The sequence below is a fragment of the Fistularia commersonii genome, chromosome 6 (genome assembly GCF_037954325.1).
Source record: "Fistularia commersonii isolate RoL2024-O1a breed Wild chromosome 6, RoL_Fcom_v1.0, whole genome shotgun sequence".
NCBI lineage: Eukaryota > Metazoa > Chordata > Actinopteri > Syngnathiformes > Fistulariidae > Fistularia > Fistularia commersonii.
Genome location: NC_141289.1, coordinates 19908306 through 19920346, shown reverse-complemented (window position 1 = coordinate 19920346; position 12041 = coordinate 19908306). Strand labels below are relative to the sequence as shown.

Sequence of the window (12041 nt, the reverse complement as noted above, 5' to 3'; positions counted from 1 at the left end):
TCGCTGTGGAGAGCCTGAAGGGAAAAGCCCAAAGGAAAAAAAGATGTTTTTTTAATTAATGTCTGTTACACCAGGGCCTTTTTTAGGATCCAGTATTAACATTAACATCATTCTCGCTAATGTAAGCAAATAACATTTGATATACAGCGACTATCAGTGATAGCGGTAGGATTGCAACAGAAAGAAGTGTGTGAAATGTCTCAAAAAGTATTTTCCACTGACTAGCATACTGACATATTTTTCAATTCAGAATTTCAGCAATTCTAAAACATGCTGCATTTTGCGGACCATAAGGCGCACTGGATTATAAGGCGCATGATTGAACATACGGTATCTAAAACAAAAAAAAACAGTCACTTTAGTCCAACTTGATTCATCTCATTCAGAGACAATATCAAGCAATTGCAAAGATGAAAATAAACGACGATATCTGGGTTATTATTGATCATTATTATCAACTGATTCAGTCCACAAAGATCCAACATTATTGTTATTCCTAGAAAAAATATCCGCTTTTGAGTCACAGATTGAATCTGTTTCACAAAACGAATTAACAATAAAGACAATAAAGATATCTGAATGATGACATTTTAATTGTGTACAAGCAATGTTTTTTTGAACGAACCAAAACAAATGTTACAAAATGTTATCAGTAATTGTGTGGATGTGTGTGCATGTGCACGCGCACGTCACCCTGCCCTTCTGCTGCACAGCACATTCGGAGCATGAAAACCCCAAAAATGCAACCTCTCATGTTTGTTGCGCTTCCGCCACAGGAAGTGTTGATCCTCCAAAGTAAAATTGAAACAAGCAGGAATGTGTCTTTTCGCTCTCATCAAACTCCAGGTGAGTCATCTTGGCTCGGCACCGGAGGTAAATATCGATCTGTCAGCAGGGAGCGCCGTCACACTCGGCCCTCGAGCGATTGGTTGTGTGATAAACGTGTGTGTGTGTAGGGGGGGGGGGGGGGGGGGGTGCAGAGTCAGCAAGCTTTTCCACACACACACACACTTAGCTTGCGTAAGCAATACGTTAGCGCGTGTGTCCAAGCGGGCTTACGAAATTCTGCAAAAAAAACTGCAATTTTCAAGGAGGGGAAAAAATAACGCACACAGAAAAGAATGAAGGGAACCGTTAGATTTTTCTGTTTTTTTCAGTGTTTTCAGTGATTTGAATATAAATGGGTCGGCTAAGCGGCGCCCCCTCTGGGCAGGAACCGCAGGTTGATGGGTTTCCCCGGGATGAGCAGGGTTCTTGTCTTTGGCTCCACGCTCTGCTCGTCTGCAGGCTGGACCTCGTAACGCTGCATCAGCTGCAGGACGGCAGGACACAGCCAGCGTCAACGCTCGCTCACAAATACAAAACAACAGCTACTCCAGAACACTAGGGGGCGCTGTGGGGGTCACGGGTAAGTTAAGAAGGAAGTGAAAATTAAATAAAACAATGCTATGATGCTGATCAAATTAAATTAAATGCAAATGCAATATATATATGTATGTATTGCCCGATTCATTGCACTTGTTTTTTTATTTTTTTTTAGGTTAACTTCCAAGTGACATTTTTGTTCATTGTAACATTTACATACACAAATATATATATATATACACACACACACGCAAATATATATATATACACATATATATGTATATATATATATGTACACACACACACACATATATGTGTATATATATATGTATGCATGAGTATATATATATATGTGCGTGTGTATATATATATATGCCGCATTTGTCTGTAAGCCGCAGGTGTCCATGTTGTTACATGAGATATTTACACACAAACATTTTGATTTAGATAAATACCAGTAGTGCGTACCCCTCCCCCCCCCAAAAAAAAAAAACAAAAACAAAACAAAGACATTAATGTATGTATGTATATGGTTTAGACTATGGTGGTGGCTTCTGAATAACGACTACTGGTACTTTGGAATTTCGGTTGATGAATTGCAATTTTCCCAAAAAATTTTAATTACATTTTTCCAAAATGTATCCAAAAAAGTCGCTTTGGATAAAAGCGTCTGCTAAATGACTGTAATGTAATGTAATGTAATATGTACTGGAAATGCAATATATATATATGTGTGTATTACATTCATTGCACTTATGCAGATATTTTTAAATTTTTTAGGTTCACTTCCAAGTGACATTTTTGCTCATTGTAACTTTTACTCCCACAGTCCAAAAACATGCAGGTTCACTGGAAACCCTAAACCCTGAATATCACGAAAATTTAAAATTACAGGCATTTTAAGTTTTTTTTTTCCCAATTTAGGTATTTTAATTTCTTGACTATTGAGCGCAACTGAATATAACCTGCACTGGCTAAAAAATAGCCAAATAAATCTAAGTGTACATATATAGGCCAAACTTTTCTAGAAGCCGCAGGCGTCCACATTGTAACATGAGATATTTGCACATATTTTAAAACGTTCATTAAATCCATACCGGTAGCATCCACACATACGTACTGGAAATGTTTTTTTTTCCCTGCCAAATGATTAAGCTGTGACACGGCTGATGAAAAAGACTAATCATAAATAAGACAATCCATCCATTTTCTATCCCCCTCTTTGTCCTCCTCCAGCTGATGGCTATCTTGGTCTTCCCCCTGCGCACTAAAACCATTCAATTTTTGTTTTTCTGTATAGGACTTGAACAGCCTCAGAATTTCACGGTCATTTCATCTGTCCGATGTGACAAGGGTAAATGTTTTGGGGGCCAAAAAAGTCCCTCAATTAGCCGCATCGTCGTTTAAGCCACAGTGTTCAAAGCGTGTGGATAAAGAAGCGGCTTATCTTCCGGGAATTACGGTAAATTCTTCCACATTTTCACGTGCAGGAACACAAAAGGAGGAGACGGAGCCGCGACACCAACAGCAAAAAAATTGTCTCATAACCTGGCCATTATATGCAAAAAAAACAAAACAAAAAAAACAACAAAAAGTTGTCCACTCACCCTGGACAAGGCGAAGTACATCTCCAGCTCGGCCACCCTCTTCCCCACGCAGGCTCGCACGCCCACGCCGAACGGGATGAAGCTGTACGGGTGGTGGCGGTAGACGCCGCCGCCGCCGCGGAGCCAGCGCTCCGGGATGAAGGCCTCTGGGTCGGGGAACTCGGACGGGTCGTGGCAGACGTAGTAGTGACACAGATGGAACTGAGTCTGAGACAGAAGCGGAAGCCGTGTGTGAAGAAGAGGAGGAGGAGCTTCGCGGTGGTCGATCGCCTCTCACCTTCTTGGGGAACCAGTAATTATCCAGGACCACCTCGTTCTCGCTGACGAAACGTCCGTTTCCCGGAACCACGGGATACAAGCTGGAGGACAGAGGGACGTTCAAGAGTCTGCAGGTTCTCGCCGGGAAAACCAAAACGTCACGAGCACGAGGAAGTTTCCTTCTCATTTTGCAGAATTTTCCCTTTCTTAACTATTACACACACATCCAGGTAATTAGTTGGAAATTATTTTGCTAATTTTTTGCTTTCATGATAAATGAATACAGCAAAAAATGTTTTACCTAAAATATTAAAAAAAATTCTTATAAAACATTATTCCTCATTTGGAACTATACTAATCATAATATCACAAAATGTGCAAGAAAATAAAAATCAGAATGAACATACCTCAAATGAGAAATGATTAAAAACAATTAATTGAAGAAATAACAAAAGAAAATTAACAAACAAATTATTGAGGGAAATTTAACCCTCAAAAAAATCTAGATCGATGTGACAAAACAAGATTTCCAGGAAAGGACAGAAAAAAATTGACAATAAAATAACTGGTGATTAATTTCCGAAAGACGATTGTAAAGTCCATCCTGCGAGGAGCTTCTTCTTCTTACCGCAGCGTCTCCTTGATGACGGCCTTCATGTAGGGCATCCTGCTCAGGTCGTGGATGGTGGGCTCTCGCCCGTCGGGGCAAACCGCCGTCACCTCGCCGTGCAGGACGTCCTGGACCCGCCGGTCCCTCGCCAGGCGGTACAGCGACCACGACAGCGTGTTGGAGGTCTAAGGCGAGGACAGGCGCCGATCACTGAGTGCGACCGCCGTCCCGCCCTCTGACTCCGCCTCCTCCGAAGCTTCGCACTTTTGCGGGTGCGATCGTTTCGGGCGCGGGGAAATGCAAATGAAGTCGAAATTTTAGCGGCGACAAGCGAAAGAAGGAAGAGCGTTCAGAGGAATAAACTGAATATCAGCGAGAAATGAGACAAACCCCGGTATTTGATCCCACTTAGAAAAGAATGTGGTATCTGAGCAGATCTTAAGATAAATAAAAGAAATAAATGAGAAAAAATAAATCAGAAAAATATTTGTTTGACGATAAACAAAAATCATCATGAGATTAGGATATAATAACCTCCTTCAAAATAGATCACTTTGAAATGATGTCAAAAAGGATGTGGAATTTATCCTTAATTACCTCGGAAAAATAAAAAAAACTGCAAATCACAAAAGACGAAAAGAAGAAAAAAAGAATTAATTCCCTCAATTCCTCAATTAAAAAAAATAAATAAAAACAACCGGCGGATTCATCAAGTGCTTGTCGTTAGGAAATACATGGAGTTACACCAAATTATCAGGTAATAGGTGTATTCCAGTAAATTTCAGAAAAATATTCAGATAAGTTTTGCAGGATATTCACATCAGCAACGGATTTTTTTTCACCATTTTAAGGTGGAAAATCAGGTTTTGTTTTAAATCATATTCCAATAATAGGATTTGATAGCGAGACGGCACAAAAATATGAGTCATAATCACACATTTCACTCACAGCCCGAGGAAAAAAAAACGACAAAATTTGCAAAGTATTAAATACAAAAAGTGCATCTGGATCCTGCCAGGAGGTCGGGGTGCAGTTCCTTCCTTCGCTGCGAGAGGGAAACAAAGTAAAAGAGGCGAGAGTGACGAGAAACAATCCAGGAACTGAAAAAAAAAAAAAACAAAACAAAACAAAGAAAAAGCCTCTGCGGGCTGGAATCCAGCGAGGTGAGTCCTGGAGATGTTTCGCTCATACATGTTCTCGTCGAGAAGTTAAGTTTCAACCGGTCAAGTCACATTTCACCGGGTTGAGTCAGTTAAGCTGATGTAAGACGCGTGCCAGACCAAATGTTTAACGCAAATTAGTCGGGCAAAAGCCAAAACCTACGGGCATATTATTGGAAAATGAAACCTCCAAATTGTGGAAATATATGATTTGCTGATAAGGTTTTTTCCGGCAAAACTATTCTGAATATTTTCTGAATATGAAATTATAATATTAAAATGTTTCCTGATAACTGGAGAAATGCTACGACTGAAAATTAGCCTGGAAATTCAGATATCACTCTGAAAAAAAAAACGTAATAAATAAATCGTGATATTAAACACAGCCAAAAATGATCAATGAATATTAAAAGAATATTAAATGAATATCATGAATGAATATCAAAAAGCTGTGATAATTCCCAAAAAATGATCGGAAAAATTTAAAAATGTTCGGAATGTCATTGTGATGCTTGGATGAAACATCTGGCAGAGAAATGTCGTGGATAAATATTTGAACAAGAAGTTCTTCTGATTGTTTCATTTAATTCCATGAAAAATGTTTTTGATACATTTATTTAACTGTGTGTCCAGTGATTTTTTTTGAACGTAAAATATGTGTCGCGGCTCAAAACTGTATAATTCACTGTCAAGGGTTCAGTTGGACTGGAGTGTACATAGTGTGTCATAGAATATGAGCCTGTGTGTGTGTGTGTGTGTGTGTGTGTGTGTGTTTGATTTTGCAGTGTATTTACATAAGCATGTGTTTTGATGTGCTATTTTGCAATTTAGCTTCATGCTTATAAACACGTTATTATAATTCCATCATCTTCTTATTCTTCTCCTTTGGCCTTTTCCCTTCAGAGGAATCCACCTTCTCCATCTCACCTTGTTCTCTGGATCCTTCTCTCTACCTTCATATCTTCTCTCACAACATCCATCAATCTTCTCTTTGGTCTTCCTCGAGACTTCCAGCATCTACCAATATCCTCACTCTCCCTCCTCTGTCCATGACCCAACCATCTCTGACCTTCTCTCCAAAACATCTACCATGTGTCGTCCTTCTGTTGGACTCATTCCTGATCCTCTCCATCCTGGTCGCTCCCAAAGAGAACCTCAACATCTTCATCTCTGTGACCTCCAGCTCTGCCTCCTGTCTTTTGGTCATTATCACTGTTTGTAGATCATCTCACCACCGTCTCCTCCACCTTTCCTTTCCTTCTGACGGATGTTCTTCCATCTCTTCGTACCCCTGACACTTTTCTCCACCCATTCCAATCTGCTTGAGCCTGCCTCTTCACCCCTTTTCCACACTCACCTACTCTGGACTGTTGACCCTGAGTAATTGAAATCCTCCACCTTCTTGATCTTCACTCCCTGCATCCTCACGGGTTCCTCTCATTCACACACATATATTCAGTCTTGCTGCGACTAACCTTCATTCCTCTCCTTTCCAGAGCATACCTCCACCTCTCTAGATTTTCCTCAATTTGTTCCCTGCTCTCACAACAGATCACAATGTCATCTGCAAACATCATGGTCCATGGAGATTCCTGTCTAACCTCATGTGTCGGCCTGTCCATCACAATTTCAAACAGGAAGGTGCTCATGGCTGACCCCTGATGAAGTCCCACTTCCATCTTGAACTTCTGTTACATGTACAGCACACCTCACCACTGCCTCACAGTGAGCATACATGTCCTGCACCAGCCTAACATACTTAGCAACTGCATCATCTCATTGTGTATTTTCTGTAAGTCCTTCTGAGATGATATTTTCATTCATTCTGTAACAAGTGTACTATCTAAATACTCTCGATTAAAATAAAATATATCAAAGATAAAACACCCATTAAAAAATGACTGATTGCAATCAAGGAATTTTTCAGAAAAAATCATGGCGTAAAAAAAAATTGCCTTTAAATGTTCAAAAAGGATCTGAGAATGATCAAAAATTCCTCTGAAAATCCTCACCGTGTCCACGCCTCCCAGCAGGAGCTCGCTGATGCTGACGTGGATCTCGGCCAGGCTGAGCCGCTGGCACGACAGCAGGTAGGTGAGGTAGAGGCCGCCGGTGGGCTCGCCGTCCCGTGCGCACTCGTCCAGCTCCAGCATCCTGCGCTCCACCAGCCGCAGGGCTGGAGGAGAAACACGGCAACTGAGCGAAAACCCGACTCCCCTCCCGAACCCCTGCCGCGACCTCCGCCTACCCACGTCGTGGAGGTGGTCCCACGCCTGGACGAAGCGCTTCCAGAAGGGAAGCAGGCTGCGGCTCCAGCGAGGGAACAGCACCACCACCTCTGACATGGTCATCATTTCGTTGGCGGCGCGGATGAAGCGCAGCGTGTCCTGCGGGATGTTCTCCTGCAGGCAACCCAGGCGCGTCTCGAACAGGATGGCCGAGATGCCTGACGGGAGGGAAGAAAATAAAATGAAATAAAATCAGCTTTCACGCCTCCACCCGCGCCCTCCTCCTCCCCCTTCCGCTCGCACCTTCGAAGCCGAATTTGTAGAGCTCGGACGCCACGTCTTTGACGGTGGCCCCGTCGGGGGAGCGGCTACGCAGCAGCTCCACGCGGCTCAGCAGGTCCTCCACCACCTGGTGGATGATGGGGGCGAAGGCCGACACCTCACGCACCTTCAGCATCCGGGGGTTCAACACGCTGCGGACTCTGTGCCAATCCAGACCGGAGCTGCACACACACACACACACACAAGGTTTAACCCTTCAATCTTAGTCATGCATTGTTAATAACAATTTAATTACTGAGCAATTCTTCTCAGGATACTGTACTTTCTGGACTATTAGGCGCGCCTGAATATAAGCCGCACCGGCTTATGATAACCAAATAAATATATGTGTATGCTGTCAACTTTACATTCATGCTCAACCATTATCAACACACTGTTAGTCATTAACACATTATTAAAATTATATTAATTTTATCTAAAATCACTGAACTCGTATTGAGTGTATGAAGAGGTCATGAGAGCAGGAATGCATCAGCAGAACTATGCGTCCTCAACCAAAACAACATTTTGTGCACGGGCGGCTCAGGATGGAGAGCTCCGGATGAAAAGAGCGTGCACGTCTGATAACTGTCACACTTGACTGCAAACAGAGAGTCTCAAGTAAAGAACATGATTGTAGAGAAATGCATCACATTTTCATAGATGGTAAACAAAGACAAGTAGGTCCTGAGGGTTCTTTAGACAGAGGAGGTGTGTGTGTGTGTGTGTGTGTGTGTGAGCCTCCGCTCTGAGGAACCGGAAAGGCGTGAGGAGTCAGATAACGCCGGGCCAGTCGGAGGAAGACGATGGGAACAAGAACCAACGAGAAGAAAACACCTACGACCATTGGAAAAACACCAGGTCGGGGAAAAAGTGACGGTCAGACTTTGGGAACTGATGCATGTTGTTGCTTGTCAGGGAACTGAAGATCCGATCCAGAGCTCTGGATGCTTTATTTTGAATTATTCTGAATTAAATACTGATTGAAGCTTAAATATCTTCATGAAGGAACAAGCAGGATCCACACACACATGGTGGAGAGGCAGAGCGGGACAAGATCCGAAGCTACATAAATAGGCCGCACTTGTATTTCAGCTGTAATGACATTGTAACACGAGATATTTACACAGAAATATATTTTTTTACTTTTCATTAAATCCATACTGGTGACATCCACAAATATGTACCGGAGATGAATTATAAATAAGACAAGCCATCTATTTTCTTAAGCTACTCCGGCTTATCGCCGTTAAAATCGTCTTCTCCGGCGTCGGAACTGAACGGCTTCACGATTTCACGCTCCATTCATCGGTCCGATGAACGAGGCTAAATGTTTTGGCGGCGTGAAGCTCGGTAGCCCAAAAAAATCCATCAATTAGCAGCATCGTTGTTTAAACCGCAGTGTTCAAAGCGTGTGGAAATGTCAGTACCTGACATGGAGGCCGTAGGCTTGACCCCGAAGGTCCCGGTACTCCTTCCAGTGTTCCAGCTCGGCCCGGATCGGGTAGCGTCCCTCCTGCCGGATCACCTGGGCGATCAGCTCCGGACTCGCCACGTTGACCAGGTCGAAGGGTCCAAACTTGGAGCGCCAGATGGGCCCGTAGAGGTTCCTCTGGAGACCCTGGAAGGGACGAAGAGAAGCCATGAACATCGATCTGGGTCGAACACGCGAGGTGAAGAAACGGGTTCAAGCAGGTTGGAATGGGTGGAGAAAAGAGATGGAAGAACATCAGCCAGAAGGAACAGAAAGGTGGAGGAGACGATGGTGAGATGATCTACAAACAGTGACAATGACCAAAAGGCAGGAGGCAGAGCTGGAGGTTGCAGGGATGAAGATGTTGAGGTTCTCTTTGGGGGTGACCAGGATGGAGAGGATCAGGAATGAGTCCATCAGAGGAACGACACATGTTAGATGTTTTAGAAAGAAGGTCAGAGATGGTTGGGTCATGGACAGAGGAGGGATAGGGAATATATTGATGGACGGATGATGGAATTGGAGGTCTAGTGGAAGACCAAAGAGAAGATCTATGGATGTTGTGAGGGCGGATATGAAGGTAGTTGGCGTAAGAGAGGAACCAGAGAACAGGGTTAGATGGAGAAGGTCTGGTTTGCTGTGGAGACCCTGAAGGTAAAAGCCCAAAGGAGAAGAACTGAGTCGAATACATCCCTGACTTTCATCGCTGGGTTCTCCACGCGTACGCAGCCCACTCTGTTTAACACTTCTGTTTAACACAGCCTCATATTTAAATAAACAAATATTGAATATAATAATATAATATAATATAATAATGTTATTTTAACATTTCATATCGCAGAGTCCTGCTTCTTCTCTTTTGGGGCGAGGGGGATCCAAATGTCTCTCAAATGTCGGGGTATTTAAAATATATCTTCAATTAATCTAAAATGAAATGCATGAATTAAAAATACCACGTTTGTTAAACTTTTTTGCTCATTTTTTTTTCTATTCATGGAAAGGAGGGGAATTGCATTTGGGAAGGCCGGTCGTCTGAGGACAACGCACCCACGTCCCCGGCCTCTGGACCCGGCCGTCCTGGCGCGGGGCCCGGAGCCCCGGAGCCCCGGAGCCCAGGCCCCGGGGCTCCGGACGCGGGCACTCTACCTGCAACAAGTGGCTCTTGTCCGCGTAGCCCTTGACGAACAGCCAGTAGAGCGTCGTGGACGCGCTGGGTCCCGGAAGTTCGTCCATCGCTTTCAGTTTACTCTCGGTGGTCGCATGCATGTTCAAGGACCTCCTCGCTCCGGATCCAGACCTCCTCCAGGCGGCGGCGGCGGCCCGCAGCGGGGCGGCCGCGGCGGTCCCTCTCAGCATCTTATCTGTGGAGAGAGGAGGGGAGGAAGACGCGCGGCGGCCGTGAACTCGGCCGGGCACCGCGCCCGCCCGCGGAAATAACAGGGTAAATCTGCGGAAAGGTTCTTCTCATCCGTCACTTTGCACTGGAACTTCTGGTTCTGGCGTGCAGCGCCCTCTAGCGGCCGGACCGCGCAATTACATCCACTGCTATGTGGGCTTGTGTATCTAGCGCCTTCTAGCGGCCGCACAACACAATTACACCCACTGCTACCCGGGCCTGTGTGTCCAGCGCCCTCTAGTGGCTGTACCACGTAACTACAATCACTGCATTCTGGGCCTGTGAGTCTAGCGCCCTCTGGCGGCCGCACCGCATAATTACACCCACTGCTACCCGGGCCTGTGTGTCTAGCGCCCTCTAGTGGCTGCACCACGTAACTACAATCACCGATTTCCGTGCTTGTGTGTCTAGCGCCCTCTAGCGGCCGCCGGTGAACATGTTTTGGACAAAAGGAAACTCAAATATGTACATGTCTGTGGAGGTTCTCTGTCCTGCATTCTTGTTGAGATCTTCTTGTCTTGGCAACTGGACTTGAGTTTCTTCACTTGAGGATGCTTCGCCAAGCGCCGTTGTGAAATTTCTCCTCAAATGTTCCCCTGACAAAGGGGTTGTGGATAATCTGCACAGGCCTCAGTCTGCATAGTTGCCACGTTGAAACACGTTCGCGTCCAAATTTTTCCACGCTGCATTTCCGCGTTACATTGGCGAGGAGCGATAGGTGAATCCGAAGGAACGCTATCAATCGCTTTCAGTGATTTTCCTCCCGGGTTAGTGCTGCAAAACTTTAGCAGGAGTTACCTAGTTATCCTCCAATTTATTTCTTTTTTTAAACTTAAGAAAGGGTATTAAGATGAGTAGGGGAGCCGGACCAAGTAAGAAGTCAAAAACTTACCACTTCCATCAGGAGCGGGAGGAAGACGTATTTTTTTTACTGTCATTTTCAAAGTGCGTTAGCCTCATCTCCCAGTCTACCATCGCTATACCCAAGACGGGAAATGTGTGGCGACATTTTCAGACGTCATACAAAGCGAGCCGAAGGAGGAGAAGGGTGAAGGAACTAAAATCCCAGTTGTCCGGACAGCGGGGATTTTTCTCACAGCTTACTTCAAAAACGAAGGCAGCCAGCGAAACATCTTTCCGTAATGACAAAAAAAAAAATGGGTTAATGCAGTTAAACAGGGCATGGGAACATATGTTGTGCATAGAATGAATTCTCATTATATTTATAAACAAATATGTTTAGCATTTTTATAGTAGGTAGATCTTTTGACTTGGAGGTTATGGAAGCAGCTTCTGCTATTGTGGCTTAAATTGATGTTCAATTTTAAGAAACCCTTTTTGTGTCTCTGATCACACATATTGCAAGATAATGATGAAGATATGCCTCATTATTTAAAAATGTTGTATCAATATATATTTTGCTCCACAACTGTTACTAATGTCAGAGTATTTGTAGTTTTTTTTTGCAATATTTGAGATTTCTTCAGATCATTTTGTGGATTTCTTTTCCGTCTCAATGCAATAACTTTCCACTATAAGAATAAAATCTGCAGTATAGATGATGTGATTATTTTCCAAGGACACATTTTTGAATTTGACTACTGGTAGAAACTCATGCGAAA

General features: G+C 43.9%; 1 protein-coding gene across 1 annotated transcript; it reads right to left on the bottom strand.

Moving 5' to 3' along the window:
• Nucleotides 1–574: 574 nt before the first annotated feature.
• cyp27a2 (cytochrome P450 family 27 subfamily A member 2) lies at nucleotides 575–11312 on the bottom strand. The gene is made up of 9 exons (XM_086148572.1): nucleotides 10170–11312; nucleotides 8980–9170; nucleotides 7532–7731; nucleotides 7249–7446; nucleotides 7013–7176; nucleotides 3859–4025; nucleotides 3250–3331; nucleotides 2973–3179; nucleotides 575–1312 (listed from the first exon to the last, which is right to left on the bottom strand). The coding sequence occupies exons 1-9, from the start codon at nucleotides 10377–10379 to the stop codon at nucleotides 1190–1192; spliced, it is 1542 nt and encodes a 513-aa protein (XP_086004698.1). The 5' UTR covers nucleotides 10380–11312; the 3' UTR covers nucleotides 575–1189.
• Between the last annotated feature and the right edge of the window lie 729 nt (nucleotides 11313–12041).

Bases quoted from the DNA above. Each gene is read 5' to 3' on its own strand.
- cyp27a2 (XM_086148572.1), bottom strand. From the start codon at position 10,379: ATGCTGAGAGGGACCGCCGCGGCCGCCCCGCTGCGGGCCGCCGCCGCC. The intron at 7,447-7,531 runs GTGCGAGCGGAA...CCCTCCCGTCAG, and splicing joins CTACAAATTCGGCTTCGAAG to GCATCTCGGCCATCCTGTTC. The intron at 1,313-2,972 runs GTGAGTGGACAA...GCCGTCCTGCAG, and splicing joins TGTACTTCGCCTTGTCCAGG to CTGATGCAGCGTTACGAGGT.